The following is a 19,787-nucleotide window of genomic DNA, read 5'->3' as shown; positions in this document are numbered from 1 at the left end:
TTAAAGCCTCTTCACTAGTGGTTTCACACCTCATTGTACAAAAACAACGACGACGACAAAAAGACCATAAAATGGAAGAGTGAAAATAACCCATTTCAGAGAACAGGATGTTATTACTGGGCAGGTACACTGGTTCAATCATCACACCTCGATGTAAAATGCATGTGCTGCTGATGCTTGCTGCGCTGTATGATGTTCTTCAGCCACTCTCAGTCCTCAAGGCCCCCTGGTGGTCATTCTCGAGTACTCTTCTTTTATCCACCCTTCCCCCCACGAACATTCTCCGTGTGCATAATGGACGGGATTCTTTCCTCTACAGCTGCTGTGATATTTCCAAGCAGATCTGATTGTCTTTTATGGTGCGACACCAAAGCATTGTTGATCAGATGAAGGAAATCATGCCATTTACATGCTCGTTTTATTATTTTAAGGTTTAAATGTTCTACTCTAGATTCATTCATATGAATATTTTATGAAGAGTGTCAGTGTTTCATGCATTATGGGTAAAGTGGAGTTATTATAAGCTGCTCTGATGATTGACCGCTCTCAGGAGTATCTTACAGACCACAGCACAGGTGGCACCTTCTCAGAAGAGCTTCGGTATGACAAACAAAGCGATATATGGCCTTTAATACACATATCCAGAACACATGAAGAGGAGCAACAGAACTGTGTATTGTTGAGCTGCTATATGGTTACCATTTTTATATTTATTAATAGTTTTATACACTCAAATACTTAAATATAAGATGAAACAGGACCATAAAAGGAAACTGAAATGCCCAGTTGTTTCTTATAATATTCTTGCTCTATGATGGTTTTGTACAGTCTGTTCCCTTGCTTCTGTGGTGATGTTTACATGCCTCTTTTTTTGGGGGTTTGCTGTCATCTGCTGGATAAAATCAAGTATGAACTCTATAAAAAATGGTGTGGCGCAATGGATAAGACACATGCCTTTGGTGTGAGAGACCCGGGTTCGAATCCACTGTGAGACACCAATGTGTCCCTGAGCAAGACACTTAACCCCTAGTTGCTCCAGAGGCGTGCGACCTCTGACATATATAGCAATTGTAAGTCGCTTTGGATAAAAGCGTCAGCTAAATGAATAAATGTAAATGTAAAAAATGATTTATGCTGTTTGCTAGAAGAATCCAGTGTTACCATTGATACTTAGATATATTGATTTAAGTTCAATTTGACTACTAATAATACACTTTGAGAAGTAACTTGTTTTTTATGGACGTTAATGAGCTGTGCTTTTACTTTTAGTAAATGAGTAAATGGCACGTGTCTGGTGTGAGAGTAGCAGAGGTTAGTTGTCACATCGAGTGAGAAAAGTTGACATGGAGCCGATAAATCTCCAACCTCCAGAGAATCACCCGTTTAAAACAAACGCTGAACAGAGGAGAGTCCGCTGGAGAAAGAGAACGCGGCAGAGCTCGTCATAAAACAAGAATCAACATTAGCTTAGCTTTTCAGAGATGGCGAGAACTGAGGGATTTGAAATGTAAAAGTGACAGAGATGATGGTGTTTTTATTACTCGACAGGAGAGTAAGGTGTTTTATTGAACAGATAAATTGCCATATGTAGCTCTATAACACTCAAATGAGCTCTATAAAGCTCATTTCATTGAGGTTGTAGTGCTGTGCTGGAATTTATTTTAAAGGAAGTACCGTGTCTATTAATGTGTAAAGCTACAGTAACGTCTTCAGCAAGTCAGCTTGAGATCCTCTCCATCTAAACTGGTTTTATCTCTAGTAGTGAATGATTTATGAGTAGTAAGATCATATTCATCTGCAGTCACACAGAGCAGAAGCACAACCAAAACAATGTTCTTCTGCAAAATGCATGCAGCTTTGTTTTTTAACCACTAGAGGGCCAAAAGCTACAGTGTAGCTTTAATTATATATTAGTATAATGTATAAAATACTTTTAAAATAAATGTATTTATGAATACACTACTGAAAAATCACTATCAAAGTTTTGGGGTCAGCAGCTCAACTGTTTACAACATTGATACGTTTTTTCTTGAGCAGCAAATTAGCATATTTTAAGGATTTCTGAAGGATCATGTGACACTGAAAACTGGAGTAATGATGAAAATTTAAATATATTAAAGTAAAAAACTGTAAATTTAAATTTTAAAATTGTTCTGTTTTTAGTGTATTTAAAAATTAAATATTCATACTGAGCATAAAAGATTTTTCAAAAACATTACATTTTATATATTTGATAAATATGTTATATTTGCTTTATAAGTTATTATGAGAGGAAAATATAAGAGATGAATGAACGGATAGACAGACCATATTTTTCCATATTTATTTTCTAAAAATGCTGTAATGAATGAGCGGAAATAAATGAGACTATGAGAAACCAAAATTTTATTTTCCTTCTCTAAACATGACTTTACATAATTGTAAACCTCTTCATGAGCCCTGATAGTTTTATCTACACAAAACATTCTCTTCAAAAGCAAAGTCTCTGATATGAAACTAGGCACTTTACACAAATGGACAAAGTGTTTGTTAGCAATCCTTAAATCCTCTGATAGAAAGACAGCAAATGCTCAGTATGTAAGAGGATTAAAGTTGTAATCTAGAACTTTAATGCTAAATAAAAGTGCAAACATTTACAAACAAAGGCTTTCGAACAAGACAGGCCCTTCATCAGTGTCCAGTGTTTATCAGTGTGACGTGTGGCCTATTAACCGTTTAAGCGTCCATGTGTGCTCACATGCGGTGGATCCTGTCGTGGTCGATGAACTGTTTGAGGTTATGGAGGTTGTCCCACCACTTGAAGAGGAAGGTTTCAGCGATGAGACTGAACCAGGGCGTGATCTCCAGCTCTTTCCTCTTGGCTTTCTCCAGGATCTCCTTCAGCTCCTCTTTGGACACGTAGCAGTGGCTCTGGATCTCATTGGGGTCTGGATTCAGATCCACATCTTTCTGCATGAAGAGGATGTAGTCGATCTCGTGCTCGCCCCAAACGCCGTCTGACTGGGCTTTGTACTGGATGCGGGTCAGGTAGGTCATCTCTTCTGGAGGCACCTGAGATAACAAGAACACAGGGCCTAAAACTCACTTTTTGGCCAGTAACTTAACATTGCAGGCAAAAACTAACAGTTTTTACTGGTCAATTTTGGGATTTTTAGATATTTGTCTTCAATAGCATGTCTTCTTTTAGACTTGTGGTGAAAAAAAGCCCGAAATACACATTTAGGTCTTTATTTTATTACACTTTGTCTGTTTGCGTCTGTAGATTTCTCATAAATTCAACAAAAGCTGGTGTTGTAAATCATCCCGCTGCTCCGCGATCTCTGTCTGCTCCGTCATCACACACACCACTGGAAAGCTCTCTCTCTCCTGTACAATGCTGTCGGATCCAAATATGGTAATTTCCTTTTTATCAGCAACCAATCGTGAAAGTAAAAGGGCTGAATGCGCAATCTCATTGGCTGATGATAAATCTTTAAAGCCTGTTTTCTCAAAATGACTTTTCTCTCATTCTCCAAGTCCGAAATCTCCACTTCAGTAGCACCGATATACACCAAACTCTCCAGTCTTGTACCTAGTTATATTATGAAGACATTTACAGAAGGATTTGTAAATATATTATTCATAGCCTGATTTATATAACATTTTATTCCAAAAAACATGGCGAAAATCATTTTAAGGCTATTGACAGTATTTTCTGATTTACAGGATAACAAAAGTAGATATCCATAAATCCCTCTGTAATTTTTTACCCATCTAATATGTGAACACAATGAAAAAATAATTTTTAACCTGGCTTTATTCAATACTCAGATTTTGTTTTTTAAAATGTATGCAAATTAGTGCATATTTAATTAGATACAGCCTAATTTGCATATTTAAACATTAAATTACAGAAAACTTGTAATACATTTTTTCTCATCTTAATGTAGGTAATCAACTGGGAAAGTGTCATGGTGATATCTGCTAGTTAGAAAGTTTACCCTATTCACCTGTAGTGTCTCGCCTTAAGAAAATTGACCAGCCATAAAGATTTTTTTTTTACCAGACATGAAACTTTTTTGAAAAAACAGGCAGTTATGAAACCAAATTTTTAGATGCCAGTGAAAATGATCAGGAACAGAAATGTAACACTTCATAGTCTTAAAGGGCTACTTCAACGATTAGCATTAAGCTTTGTATCAGTGGAAACCCGGTAGTATTTTGTAATGACCTTCCCTCCCTCATGTCCCCCTGAGACCAGAGATTTCTGTATTGTGTGTCTGGGGAAAAAAACCTCCGATGACGCAAAAATCGTCATTTAGCTCATCAGAGGCTCTTTTGTCCAGAGGCGAGAGACTCCAGCCAGTAGGAGGAGCTCGTCCCGCATGTCTTCAACCCGCCCATAGGGGGATCTCACCATAAAATGGCGTCTTTTCAGTTTCGAGTCGACTAGTAGCCTAGTCGTATCATTTCTTCTGATACTGCCCTCTGTAACCGGGAGGCGTGGCTTGGGAGTGGCCTCGTAGGGCAGCGAAGCAAGTGCATTCTGGGAGTTGTTGTCTTTCATCCACATGAGCCAAAAATAAATTTTCTGGCTTTTCTCAGTCTAGAAGGCTCCAACTCCTAAAGTAATTTCACATTTTGACTACATAAATGACCCAATTTACATACACAATCATATTACCAGCGGTGAAATATCCCTTTAACTGTATAAATTAGACGTACAAGTAGATTAATCCTTATTAAAGTTACAAAAGTTATTCAGTCATGGGCAGTGAGAGATTTTTCTTTGTCTTTTGTTGTTTGATTAACATTAAGGACACAGACGGCAACAGGTTGAGTTGAGTGAGTAATGAACTGAGTTCCTGCACTTGAAATTTTCAATTGGCAAGGCTTAAACTTTCTGTCCCAAGAGTCGTTCACATTTGTTCATGTTCTTGCAACATTTCATCGATAGAGTTAATACAAATATTATCTGCCAACTAGTAACTCACACACGTTTCATAAACTCAACAACGCGATTTTTACTCGCATTTTGGCGAGTGTTAATTTTAGGCCCTGTCTGTACAAGCCGCTGTTTGCAATCCATAAATAATGCTGTTGAACATTATGTGTTTTTGGGTCTCAGTACCTGAACCATGGGAATGCCGAGCTCAGCCTGGAGGCGTCTCTGTGCGGCGCGGCGGACCCCGATGGCGTCCTGCTCCTCCAGTTCACTGGCAGTGTGTAGCGGGTGACTACAGCAAGTGTTGGTGAAACAGCCTGGACAAGCAGATCAATCAAACTAAAGCTATTATAGGCCAGTGGTATTTTATCATTGAGATACTATTATAGTTTTTGGTAATATTTGGAATGTTTTTATTTTTACTTTCCATTTTAATAAAAAAAAAATTTAGTTAAAATTATAGAGATTTTGTTGTGTGGTTTTGTCATTTTTGTATGTTTTAATATGTCTATATAGTTTTTAATCATTTTTTAAAAGTTACTTTAGTACATCAATTTGAAAGTAAATGAAAAAGAGAAATGTTGTAGCTGAAATAAAATACTTTTATTTTATTACTAAAGTTCACACAGAGACGATAACGGTATCATTTTCAGGCCCCAAAACGCCATTGTTGTATAAATGAACGGCCAAAACACATACAGTGCTATGCATAAGTTTAGACACCCATGCTAAAGTTGACTAAAAAGAGGAATAAAAAATCATCTTTTGGAAATTGAAATTAATGCCTTAATTTAAAAAATTAGGAAAAATCCAACCTTTAAGGACACCAATTTTCTTTGTGAATGAATAATGTATCGTAAATAAATAAATGTTCTTCCTTAAAATACAGGGTGCATAAGTTTGGACACCCCTATGTTAAATTCCCATAGAGGCAGGCAGATTTTTATTTTTAAGTATTTTTTTATTTTTTTTTTTAGGATACTATGCATCCTGATAAAGTTCCCTTGGCCTTTGGAATTAAAATAGCCCCACATCATCAAATAGCCTTCACCATACCTAGAGATTGGCATGGAGTACTTTCCATAAGATCATCTCTCAATGCAAATCAAACTAGCTATTAGGCTAACTGAAATAAAACCATGCCAATCTCTAGGTATGGTGAATGCTATGTGATGATGTGGGGCTATTTTAATTCCAAAGGCCAAGGGAACTTTATCAGGATGCATAGTATCCAAAAAAAAAAAAAAAAAAAATACTTAAAAATAAAAATCTGCCTGCCTCTATGGGAATTTAACATAGGGGTGTCCAAACTTATGCACCCTGTATTTTAAGGAAGAACATTTATTTATTTACGATGCATTATTCATTCACAAAGAAAATTGGTGTCCTTAAAGGTTGGATTTTTCCTAATTTTTTTAATTAAGGCATTAAGTTCAGTTTCCAAAAGATGATTTTTTATTCCTCTTTTTAGTCAACTTTAGCATGGGTGTCTAAACTTATGCATAGCACTGTAAGTCGTGTAAACGGCCCCTCAGTCTTCTAGGTTTTGACCTAGATAACATATCATCATTAGGGGTGTAACAATATATCGTGTCACAATATATCGCAATTCAAAAATGCAACAATATGTCAATGTATCGTGGATAGTTCACCCAAAATCAAAATTACCCTGTGAGAAGTTTTCAGAGTCAGTACTACATTAAACTACTATATTATGTTGAATATAATGTATAATAATGGGGGAATATTAGTGGGTCCTGATAATGCTTATGTTATAAGTCTTATGTTACCAGTAAAAAGTGGCCTACATTATTTTAAATATATCTAGCCAGAGACAGAGTGCAAGCATATTCGTCTAAAATAATTCTGTATTATTAGGTTCAGAATCATGAATATATTTATTCTGGTGTCACCACTGTCCAAGCCTATTCATTTACACCTAGAATGTTTTATCAAATTTAGCATTTAATCAACAGTACATTTTTTCTTAACCTTTTATTATATGTCTTGGAGTATCGCAATAATATCGTATCGTGAGTTCAGTATCGTGATATGTATCGAATCGTGAAATTAAGGTATCGTTACACCCCTATTCATCATACCATAATAACATATAAATAATATTAAAATAACACTGACACGCACCTGGAAAAGTGATTTTGGCGTTGGATCTCTGCTGAAGGAGAAGCTTTTCCTCACTGTTAAACAGGAAAACACTGAACGCTCGATGCAACAATCCTGTCAGTAATAATATTTAAACAAAAGTTAGTAGTTGTGGAGTCAGCTTGCATAAGATCACTTTTACAACCTGCCAAACGTGATTTTATCCACAACACAGACTATCTAATATAGTGTGTGTAATACATATCTTACACCCGACCTTTAATGAAGGAATCACTTAAAATTTAAATCATAAGACAGATTCAAAGACATTTCTTGCTTTATTTGATTTGAATATATGACACAAAAAGTGGCCCCAAAACAATTCAGACACTAGTCATGCTCAAAAAATGTATACATTTAGTTACATTAGATGACAAAATATTAAAGCAGGTGACACACAAATGATGCAAAAGCACTTGTCAGAATCTATCAGAAAGTAATATAGTTTTTAAAGTGTGTCTGAAGTTTAGAAACACGTTTTGGGGCCGTGACATTCATTACCTTTATCAATGTTTGAGTTGAGATGGCAGTTTTTCTTGCTGTCGGCTCCAATCTTCCTGTCGTTGTCGTCGATCAGGATGCACATCTCTGCCAGCAACTGCACCTGCTTCTCATCCAGATTATCCATGTTAATCTCCGGCATCCTTACAGGTGAACTGAGCCGCCTGACCTGACTGCACACACACACACACACACACACACACACACACACACACACACACACAAACAAACAATCATTATGGTTAAGTAATATCATCATATAGAACATATTAATACATATATTTAATTTTTTAATTACTAAATAATAAAATTAGGTAGCAACCTAAATAAAAAAGTACTAAATAAATAAAAACTGAAACTCATAACACTTAAAAAGTATTACATAATTAACAGTATATCAGATAAAACTGAATAATACATATTAAAGTAAGTAAACATATCCAACAATAACAAAATTATACTTAAAATAAAATTGTTACAATAATTGCTACAAAAGCAATAGACAAAAAAAGAACAAAACGTGTTTAACAGTGAGCTAAAAGTTCGCAATTTAAAGGACATTTTATTTAGGCCCTGTAAGATCAGCAGCTCATAAACGAATAGTATAATGATATGCTAGTGTTCGTGTAGCCTGCACTCACCTGTGATGATGATGATGAGCTGAATGAAGAGTTTCTGCTCCTGAAGCGGGTTTATTATTGTGTCTCGCGAGCAGAGCAGCTGATCTGCGCGCCGCCCACAACCACCGCACCATGAGCGCGCACACGACACTGACCAATCACAGTCCAGCACACTGCAAACACGCCATCACACCACACGACATATATACGTCTGCTCTACGACTCTACAGTAATGCAACGCTTCACACACTCACACTACTGAAGTGATAAGGCTCGAATGATCTTCATAAAGCGCGGATCACACATAAAACACACAAACAATGCTAAAGGAACCGATCACTGCTCAACTCTGACGATCACACTGACACCGGTTATTATTCCCCGCCCATAAATGAGGCTTTATGCCAAAGAGTTTGATTGGTTGTTGTGAATGAAGCCGTCTTCGGATTGGTGTATATCTCTTTGGTCTCGGATTGGTCTAGGATCTCTTCCGGGTTTGATTGACGGCTGGAAAAGCAAAGCAAAAAAAAAAAAGAAGCAGCAAAAAATGAAGTTATATTACATTAAACGAAACGGAATAAATAGTTTTGGACATAAAATGAAATACAATAATTTAAAGTTTAACAGGTATACTGGAAATATCAACACACATTTTAAGACACCATTTTCAAGAGTATTATTAATTATTGTTAATTAAAATCATTTTAATAATTTAATGTTAATATTAAATAAAAAACGTATATAATAAATAAAATGTATTTCATATATATAATATGACTATATATATATATATATATATATATATAATTCGTTACATTTATATAGCGCTTTTCAAGGTACTCAAAGCGCTTTACATGAAAGGGGGAATCTCCGCAATGAAATGAAATGTTGAAATTCCTATATGAAATGTTGACATAATATTCCATATGTTGGAGTTATATAACGTTTAACAGTTACACTGGAAATATAGAACAATGTTTTTAAAAAAAAATACAGTCATAAACAACTATACTATTATCATAATACAATATAATTTATAATATGCATTTTTTCCATCTGTTGTCAATGTGAAATATCATACAAATGAATTATTCATTATAATTGAATCATTATAATTTGTTTACAAATATAGATGTCTAAGTATGTGTATTTGTGGAGAGATTGCCGTGCGTTAATAACATGGTTAATAATTTAGTGTAGTAGAAGATCATTTTTTTTTTTGTTATGAATAAAGTTGACGCTTTTATTTTGAAGTTTTGCTTCCGGTTGGTCGCCCGTCAGATCTGTTGTCATTTCCTCTTGCTTCACAGTCTGCTGACAGTGTCGGGTTTGATAAAAAAAATAACATCAAAGTGCGAAAATCCCGGAGATTTTTTTGACAGGATCATCAGTGTGTGTTCGTCTGGATCATGCTGGAGGATTCAAACACACACCAGCCCACCGTCAGCGAATGACAAACGCGCGCAGATCATCTGAAGCGGTCATTAATGTGAGTGTTAACGAGGGCAGAGGCGCTAGTGTTTGTCGCAATGGAAGATTAGCTGATAATCAGGTGAATTACACTTTATCAACACACAGCTTCTGTCACAGAGGCATCACAGCACTGGCTCATGGCTGATAACAGGCATCATGTTTGACTGTGTTAGTGGTGTTTTAACCGAGCAGGCCAGCTGACCTTGCGTCAGACTGGTGTGTGTGTGTGTGTGTGTGTGTGTTTATGATCAAATCGTGCGTAGGGCATTTATGCATTTTTGATAATTGTGTTTTCAAAACACCAGACTTATTCAGGGGAAGATATTTGAATCCGAACTACGTTTTTTTTTTCTGTACCAAAACAATAGTATTTTAAATGACGTTTTCCACATTTTCTATGTCCGTTAGTATTAAACATGTACATTTACATTTTTTCATTTAGCAGACGCTTTTATCCAAAGCCACTTACAAATGTGAACAATATAAGCAGTTAAACTAACAGTAGGACAACGATATGTAGGTGCTATGACCCTTCTCAGTTTAATATAACGCAGTACATGTTAATTATTATTATTTATTTTTTTCTAAATGGTGTAAATTTCCTTTATATGTAAACATAGACAGTCATATGATTCCATAAATTATCTGAGAGGAAGTTGTATATCGTGAAACACTTACAAAAGGTGAGGAGAAATATCAAGGTAGGACCATATCGCTATTTTTGGACAATATACCATGACATTACCATGGTTTACACGGTCATGTGAGGCACATAGTATGGCAATGATTTGTAAATCATTACAATAATATTCCAGTCCAGTACTTGTAAAAAGTGGACAAGTTTTGTGGATTGATGTTGATAAAAAAAGAAAGAAAAACATCTATTACTGCAATCTGTTACAGTGAGGCTTTTACTGTACAATGAAAGTGAACAAAACCTCACTGTTTCAAAAGTATAGTCACAAGATTGGACAATACTTGTGCAAAAATGATGTCTATTTATGTATTTGAGCATAAACAACATCTGCAAAGTTACGATGTTCAAAGCAAAGGGAGATATTTTCTTTTACAGGAATCGCTTTTTTAAGCACTACAACAAACGGCTGGCAGAGACTACACCACATTCCTCCAGGGTTAGTGACATCACCAACCATAGAATTTACATAAACCCTGCCCCCTGAACACGAATTATAGATCATCAAGACAGAATATGCAAATCAATGACTAGAAGATTACACATCAGAACATAAAAGGCTAAAAGTTTTAGTAAATTTTCAGTGCATGTCTGTGTGAGTGCAAGCTCTTGAAGCTCCGCCCCCTGTGCTGGGAGCAGCAGCTCATTTGCATTTAAAGGGACAGACACAAAATGGTGCGTTTTTGCTCACCTTCAAAAAGTGACAACTTTAACATGCTATATAAAAATATCTGTGGGGTATTTTGAGCTAAAACTTCACATACACACTCTTATTTTAGGCTACATCTTGAAAAAGGGCATTATTACCACCCCTATAAAGCAGCATATGACCAAACTGCAGTGTGCTTAGAGAATCAACATGATATTGTCTGCTGGTGAAGACGCTAATATAGTTCTTGTTCTTGGTGTGAACGGGACTGAAGCCTATGCTAATAATTCCTATTGCTCTGGGTCAGCTGGCCAATCAGAGCACTCTGGTGTTTTCGGAAGGAGGGGCTTTGTAGAAATCATCATTTCAGACGGGACAGGGCACACTGAGCTTGATGCTGCCGGTGTTTACTTCATGCATGTATTACGTATGAGTCGTTTAAACTTCTTCAAACCCACTAACCCGTCTGTTTTACCTGCTCCATCCGTCCACACAGTTATTTTAGGTTGTGCGAATGCTGTCACTCCATGCCTGCAGCTTCCCCTTCCTTCACTGTCATGTTTGTGAACCGATAGCTGTGTTGTTTTGTGTTCAGCGCTGGAGTGAGTGTGGCCCCGGGCCCCGGGCCCCCCCCTGTTGAGGTCTTCTTCTTCATCACTTTGAGCAGTCGTCTGAGGATGTGTCTGCTTTGTTTATCATTCACTGCTCTCCATGCCTGGTATTTGTAATTTTTTGTTTTGTTTTGTTTTTTGCATGCCCTTTATTTAGCAATATGTTCTCATATATTATTATTCATACATTTTAAGATGCTTAGGCTGACATTAACACTTTCTGTTGTTTGTTATTGTGGATCATAATGTCCTGCATGCTTTTTTTGATCATGATTTTTTTTATTTAACACTTCATGAACTCACTTCACATATTTGTCTTCACACTTCATCTAAAAACATAAATATAATGGGTTTTCAAAAGGAATGTCCAGATCATATTTGCCCCCCCCCCCCCCCCCCGTTACGTTATTGTTATATTTTCATGATTATTAAGCTAATTTCTTCTTTAATTATGATTACTGTATTGCAAAAATATGTTTTTTTTTTTTTTTTTTTTTTTTATAATGTAATATAAAAATTGTAAATTTAAATACGGTAAAGGAAAAATTCCAATACTGCTGTAATGCAAAAACACTTTCTCGTCATAGTAAAGAAAATTGCTAATGAAAATAACTTTGGCCAAACAGTCATACTACTTTACATTAAAATATTATTCACAGAAAATATTAAAGGTATAGTGGAGGATCTTTCCGAATTTTAGATAAGACCCGCCCTCTCCACTTTTTGAATAAGTTTGATTGATTCACCAGAATGATTGACAATTAGGAGGACCAATAGTATAGGTGATCCACCCGGAAGTAAAAAATCCTCCGCTATACCTTTAATATTAACATTAACATTCACATTACAGTGTTACTTAGAATGAGAGCATTGCCCTTAATTAAAAAAAAAAGATAAATAACTGTAAAATTTGTGTTAAATGACTAAAATTTAAGCTTCCTTTTTTATGCAGCATATACTTTCATTTTACTTTCTTTAGATTGTTGGGTGAAATATGTCTCAGATGTGTTTTTGATAGTTTTAATGAGCTTCATCTTGACATTTCAACTCGCGTTCCCCTGCTCTCTCCAGGCATCAGTTTTACAGCGGCTTCATTTGAACTCTTCACTTTTATGATGTTTGCTTTGCTAATATTAAATCAACCTACACCCACAGTAGACTTTCCTCAATATGTCTTCAACCAAGACTTACTTTACGTTTCCTCCCTCAATATTTAACTTGATATTTACATACGACATCCAGGAATAGTGTATACTTGCATAGTATCCAACAAAGGGCACGTTATACTCCTCGATGTCTGCAGGACGGGGCAAACCCTGCTGTGTGTTTGCTCAGTTTCAGGTAGGAAGTGTGTAGAAGACGTCACTGAGGAGTGATGCCTGTTGAAAGTGGAAACAGCGCAGCCGCCCGTCAAGTCAAACAGAAGCGCAAGTCGCACAGCCTCTCCATTAGGAGGACCAACAGCACCGAGCAGGACAGACCAGGCATGCAGAGAGACATGCTGGAGGGACAGGTGGGCCGTTCTTTCTCTTCGTTTCTTCAGTGTGAACTTGTGTGATCATGTATAGAAGTTTGTGGTTACGAACACTAGAGAGGATACTGTGTTGTGTGAGCGTGTGTTCGTCGTCGGGTGTACAGGCAAGAATGACACAAAGCCAGTTCTGTGACATTGTTTATGAATTTTTTTTTTTTAAACACCAAGACAGCTGGGATATGTAAGCATCCATATAAACACGTGTCATGTTGTGTTTGAATAATTTTTCTATTGTTTTAGATTATAGAATGTTAGACATGTTCAGTCCCCAGGAAGCCAATGTTGATTGCATATATATATATATATATATATACTGTATGTATGTATGTATGTATGTATGTATGTGTGTGTGTATATATATATACTGTATGCATGTATGTATGTATGTATGTATGTATGTATGTGTGTGTATATATATATATATATATATATATATACTGTATGTGTGTGTATATATATATATATATATATATATATATATATATATATATATATATATATATATATATATACACACACATACACACACATACATATTTTCCCCTTAGGTTAAGATTATTTATATACACATATATATACACACACACACACACACATATATATATATATATATATATATATATATATATATATATATATATATATATATATATATATATATATATATATATATATACAGTACAGGTCAAAAGTTTTGGAAACATTACTATTTTTAATGTTTTTGAAAGAAGTTTCTTCTGCTCATCAAGCATGCATTTATTTGATCAAAAATACAGAAAATTTTTTAATATTGTGATATATTATTACAATTTAAAATAATTGGTTTTCAATTTATTATACTTTAAAATTTAAAGTTTAAATTATCATTTATTTCTGTGATGCAAAGCTGAATTTTCAGGATCATTACTCCAGTCTATCACATGATCCTTTAGAAATCATTCTAATATGATGATTCATTATCAAAGTTGGAAACAGTTCTGCTGCTTAATATGTTTTCATAACCTGTGATACTTTTTTTGGATACTTTGATGAATAAAAAGTAAAAAAGAAAAAAGAAAAAAAGAAGCAAATGTTTTAAAAATAGAAATCTTTTGTAACAACTTTTGTTTTGGTTTTCTTTCTTTTTTTGAAATAAATCAATACTTTTATTCAGCAAGGATGTGTTAAATTGATAAAAAAGTGATAGTAAAGAAGATTTATATTATTAGAAAATATTTTTTTTATTTTTAATAAATGCAGTTCTTTTTAACCTTTTATTCATCAAATATATTAGGCAGCAGAACTGTTTCCAACACTCATAACAAATCAGAATATTAGAATGATTTCTAAAGGATCATGTGATAGACTGGATGTCACATGTGACACTGAAGACTGGAGTAATGATGCTGAAAATTCAGCTTTGATCACAGGAATAAATTATTTTTTAAAGTATATTCAAATAGAAAACTATTATTTTAAGTTGTAATAATATTTCACAATATTACTGTTTTTTTTTTTCTTCTGTATTTTTGATCAAATAAACGCAGCCTTGATAAGCATTAGAGACGTCTTTCAAAAATATATAAAAAAACGTAATGTTTCCAAACTTGTATGTTTTTGTGTATATAAATAATCTTAACCTAAAGGGGAAAATCCAAAAGTAAAACAAAATAACTTCAAAACCAGCTATTATAATGAAATGGAATTGGCCATAAAAAAAATGTATTCTAGGTTTTGATACGCAGTTTATTAAAACATTGGAAACATTTACAACGCATCTGCAAAACAAGCAAAAATGCTCAAATTAAACCTTTAACAGTTAAAAATATTTAAATTATTTCAGTTAATGCATTAATTTTTGGTATCCCTCCTGAAAACCGAAATAACAAGAACTAAACTAAATTGAAAGTCCGATTGCAATTAAAATAGAAATAAAAACTAACTTGACAGTTTGGAAGTGTAATTATTACACCGGATCAGTGTCTTTATTGAGAGGGTTTCCAGTTTGGATGGATGGAAGTCAGAGTCCAAGTCCAAGTTACATCGATCTGGTGAACAAATGACACGAGTTAAGTATTTCTGTCAATAATTAATTCCGTCATTGTTTTGCTACTGTAAGGTATCCCTGGAATTTACATCCTATAACACACATCATTTGTCCTGAACCAGTCTGTTATTGACGCACATTTCTAACGCAAACATTACTGGAGTACGTCAGTGATAAGCTTGTAAATCACTAGAGGAAGCATCAGCTCTCCCATTCAAATAAAGTGTAAGAACTTACATCAAGTTCTCTTCCTACATATTATGAAAGGAATGTTAAAATGATCCAAGCATTTCTTTGAAATGTTAGTAATCATACTAAACATTATTCTCAACGCAATACGTTTTATTCAACAAGCCCAGATGTGTTGAGAATAGTCAAGCTCATTTCAGACCTGAGACCTGATGCCATTTGGTGGGTATCAATGGTTTGTACTTTCTATGGTCTCATCCATTTTTAAAGAGCGGCCCACTCTGGGTTTCGATTGTTCCCTCTATTCCTCTGTGGGGTCATTTCTGATTGGCAGTCCCTACTGTAAACCGTTCACTGGATTTAGACTATACCGCCTTTCACCCTCTCAATGCTGTCATTATGTCCAGTTGCTATGGTGACCACAAGTTTAGGATTGAGTAGGTTTATAAGAATAGACGTTGAGCTGTTGTTTGTTAATTGCTGTTTTTTCTCTCTCTCTCTCTCTCTCTCTCTCTCTCTCTCTCTCTCTCTCTCTCTCTCTCTCGCTCTCTCTCTCTCTCTCTCTCTCTCTCTCTCTCTCTCTTTCTCTCTCTTTCTCTCTCTTTCTTTCTTTCTTTCTTTCTTTCTTTCTCTCTCTCTCTCTCTCTCTCTCTCTCTCTCTCTCTCTCTCTCTCTCTCTCACTCTCTCACTCTCTCTCGCGCTCTCACTCTCTCTCGCGCTCTCTCTCTCTCTCGCGCTCTCTCTCTCGCGCTCTCTCTCTCGCGCTCTCTCTCTCGCGCGCTCTCTCTCTCTCTCTCTCTCTCTCTCAGTACATGTGGTAATGACATAATGGAGAGCGGTTGACATAGCTTACACTGTTCTCACCGTTAAACTCTTGTGTTAACTTGACAGCACACCTAGTTGTCCTGGAGAAGTTAATATGGACATAGCTAGTCTAAAAAACACAACAACAATGTTTGTTTGTGGATTCCTTTTCTTTGTGTAGCTTTAATCAGGCTGAAAGACTTTACTTGGAACTTCTTATCGTTGATAATGGAGGTAAGTTGTTTTGGTAGATTAGTTATTTATTGAATATAGATCTCTTTATTGTTTCTGCTTTTTTTTTCTGATTTCGTTAGAGATCTTTTTCGTCTGAACATCCTTAGTAATGTTTGGTTACTCTCTGTCTCAACCCTGGCTCTTTTAAATAGAAATGATGCACTCATTTTGACTGAGGACAGACATGATCTGTACTGAGGCTTAAAAGCTTGTAGAACAGCAAGTTATTTAATGTAAAGTTTTAGAACACCGTAATATTGTACGTAAATGTTTAGATGTAAAGTTTCAGAACAGCAAGTTATTTTAAGTACATTTTTAAATGTAAAGTTTTTGATCTGCAAGATATTTGATATCGTCTTGAAGTTTACGTTAAAATATCTTGTTGATGTAAAACTTTACATCTATTTTAATGTAAACTTTTAGAACAGCAATAGTTTTGTAAACCTTTAAAACTGCAAAATATATTACATGTACATTTAGAACAGCAAGATATTTTATGTAAAATTATAGATGTAAAGTTTTAAAACAACAGGATGTTTAACATTAAGAACAGCAAGATATTTGATACAATTTTAGATTTAAAATTTCAGAACATCAAGATATTTTACATTAACTTTTAGATGTAAAGGTTTAAAATAAAATTTTAAACATTTAGAACAGCAATATATTTTACATTAACTTTAAGATGTAACGTTTCAGAACAGATCGATATTTTAAACATTTCAATTTACAGTTTTTGAACAGATAGATATTTTACGTAAACTTTTAGATGTGCAATTTTTAAACAAGATATTTAACAAACATTTAAAATTTCAAGATTTTAAATTAACTTTTAGACGTAAAGTTTTTGAACAACATGCTATTTTATGTTAAGTTTTAGAACACTAAGACCGTTTAGAACAATTAGATGTAAGGATTTAGAACAGCAAGATCTTTTATGTAAACTGTCTTGTCTTAAAACTTTACATTTAAGTAAAATATTGTCTTGAAGTTTACTGTAAAATATCTTGTTAATGTAAAACTTTATATCAATTTTAACGTAAACTTTTAGAACGGCAATATTTTTATGTAAACCTTTAAAACTGCAAAATATATTACATAAACATTTAGAAAAGAAATATATTTTACTTAAAATCATAGATGTAAAGTTTTAAAACAACAGAATGTTTAACATTAAGAACAGCAAGATATCTGATACAATTTTAGATTTAAAATTTCAGAACGTCAATATATTTTACATTAACTTTTAGATGTAAAGGTTTAAAATAAAATTTTAAACATTTAGAACAGCAATATATTTTACATTAACTTTAAGATGTAACGTTTCAGAACAGATAGATATTTTAAACATTTCAATTTACAGGTTTTGAACAGATAGATATTTTACGTAAACTTTTAGATGTACAATTTTTAAACAAGATATTTAACAAACATTTAAAATTTCAAGATTTTAAATTAACTTTTAAATGTAAAGTTTTTGAACAACATGCTATTTTATGTAAAGTTTTAGAACGTTTAGAACAATTAGATGTAAGGATTTAGAACAGCAAGATCTTTTATGTAAACTGTCTTGTCTTAAAACTTTACATTTAAGTAAAATATTGTCTTGAAGTTTACTGTAAAATATCTTGTTAATGTAAAACTTTATATCAATTTTAACCTAAACTTTAAGAATAGCAATATTTTTTATGTAAACCTTTAAAACAACAAAATAGATTTACATTTACAATATACAAATATTTAGATGTAAAGTTTTAGACCAGCAAGACATTTTATGTAAAGTTTATTTGTAGATCTGTTTTTTTTCTTCTTCTTTTTTTCAGAAAATATCCTGTTAACAAGATCCCCTCGACACTCCCTGTGTTGTAGTAGTTTAATTAAATTTTTTAGCATATGTACAGACCCAAGTAAAACGAACAGTGCAGATGTCATAGAAACACATTTCTCAGTAGTTGTCACTGCAGTTCGAAGGTGTTTTGAAGATGCAATCTCTGAGTATTTGCAATATGGTTTATTTGATTCAATTTCTAGGACTCCAAGTTGCCGATGGCCTTAAGGAGCAACTTACTAGATCTGTTTGGACAGATTGAACGGGAGTTTGAAAATCTCTACATTGAAAACTTGGAATGTGAGTATTAACCAAATAGCTTTCATCATATTTAACATCCTTTTTGCTGGACTGAACACTGTTTACATGACTTATTCTTAATGTTATGGTCACAACACATTCGCAACACATTTATCTGAGATGTTAACTAACCGACTTTCACACTTACAAGATCTGAATCCTTAATTGTTATCTGTATTACAATTGATTTTCTCTCTCTCTCTCTCTCTCTCTCTCTCTCTCTCTCTCTCTCTCTCTCTCTCTCTCTCTCTCTCTCTCTCAATCAATCAATCAATCAATCAATCAATCAATCAATCAATCAATCAATCAATCAATCAATCAATCAATCAATCAATCAATCAATCAATCAATCAATCAATCAGCTCTCAGGAATACTTGATTCTAGTCTCAGTATTTTTTTTGCAGTTGACCTTTGTTGTGTCATCCTGCGGTCACTTTCTTGTCAAATCAATGTTTCACATCCATTTATTTACTTATCTAGAAAGTCTTTTTTGTTGTAATAACTAGCTGAAAGTACATTATCCTTTATATTGTGTGTAAATGTGACAAGATCAGTGTTTTGTAATTGTCAGCGCTCATATTATCGTAACCTCTGTTTTTGTGCAGTGCGAAGAGAGATTGAATCACTAAACGAACGTTTGGCTGGAGAAGGACAGACAGTCGATGGCGGTGATCTGAGCAAAGGAGCCTTGAAAACAAAAGGTACGTGCGAAACAAAACTGACAATCATCTTTTGTTTAACTTCTGCATTCATAATTTCAGATCATTGAACAAGCTTTTGAATAAATAATAACGCTGTCTTTTGATGGTTCAGAGAGAATGATTTGCCTAAAGCTTGTGTCCTTGCATGATATGCTGATGGTTTAACTCCATTTTGCTATTCAATTATCAAAAGATCTACATGGTCAAATGTTTGTAGACACCCTCTTCTAATGAAGGGGTTTGGCTTTTTCAGCTACACCCGTTACTAACACGAGCATCAAATCATACCGCCATGTAATCTCCGTAGACAAACATTTACAGTAGAACTGGGCCCTTTTTTGTTGCAGCTTGACAATGTTTTGGTACAAAAAACGAGGTCCATAAAGAATAGTTTTTTTTTTTTTTAAAGTTTGTCTGGTGTGGAAGAACTTAACTCTGCTCACTGAGCTGAGAGACCTACATTAATGCAAACTAACAACTAATATTGTAACAAATAATTCATCTTTTTCATATTTCATTCATAATCTTATAATT

General features: G+C 34.2%; 2 protein-coding genes across 4 annotated transcripts in view; one reads left to right on the top strand and one right to left on the bottom strand.

The window, feature by feature from the left end:
* Positions 1-2,170: 2,170 nt before the first annotated feature.
* On the bottom strand, positions 2,171-8,594 carry idi1 (isopentenyl-diphosphate delta isomerase 1). Its single transcript, XM_084398889.1, has 5 exons — positions 8,230-8,594; positions 7,589-7,761; positions 7,070-7,162; positions 5,111-5,241; positions 2,171-3,051 (listed from the first exon to the last, which is right to left on the bottom strand). The coding sequence occupies exons 1-5, from the start codon at positions 8,340-8,342 to the stop codon at positions 2,734-2,736; spliced, it is 828 nt and encodes a 275-aa protein (XP_084255015.1). The 5' UTR covers positions 8,343-8,594; the 3' UTR covers positions 2,171-2,733.
* An 864-nt stretch (positions 8,595-9,458) lies between these two features.
* Positions 9,459-19,787, top strand: part of wdr37 (WD repeat domain 37) — a 45,148-nt gene continuing 34,819 nt past the window's right edge. Inside the window, exons 1-5 of one of the 3 annotated variants that reach the window (XM_084398750.1) lie at positions 9,467-9,697; positions 11,620-11,742; positions 12,971-13,148; positions 18,455-18,551; positions 19,158-19,253. In XM_084398750.1, coding sequence (XP_084254876.1) covers positions 13,011-13,148; positions 18,455-18,551; positions 19,158-19,253 — 331 coding nt within the window. In that variant the 5' untranslated portion in view covers positions 9,467-9,697; positions 11,620-11,742; positions 12,971-13,010. Of the gene's footprint in view, positions 9,761-11,619; positions 11,743-12,970; positions 13,149-18,454; positions 18,552-19,157; positions 19,254-19,787 lie in introns of all 3 variants that reach the window. The other 2 variants (XM_084398752.1, XM_084398751.1) reach the window with 2 other exon arrangements.

Source organism: Rutilus rutilus, assembly GCF_951802725.1.
Source record: "Rutilus rutilus genome assembly, chromosome: 24".
In the NCBI taxonomy this organism is placed as follows: Eukaryota; Metazoa; Chordata; class Actinopteri; order Cypriniformes; family Leuciscidae; genus Rutilus; species Rutilus rutilus.
Note: the sequence above shows the minus strand (reverse complement) of the source record. Positions and strands in the feature narration are given on the sequence as shown.

Coding starts and splice junctions, on each gene's coding strand:
- idi1 (XM_084398889.1), bottom strand. CDS start 8,342: ATGGTGCGGTGGTTGTGGGCGGCGCGCAGATCAGCTGCTCTGCTCGCG. Junction 7,163..7,588: donor CAACTCAAACATTGATAAAG/GTAATGAATGTC, acceptor TATTACTGACAG/GATTGTTGCATCGAGCGTTC. Junction 5,242..7,069: donor CGCCAAAATCACTTTTCCAG/GTGCGTGTCAGT, acceptor CTGCTTGTCCAG/GCTGTTTCACCAACACTTGC.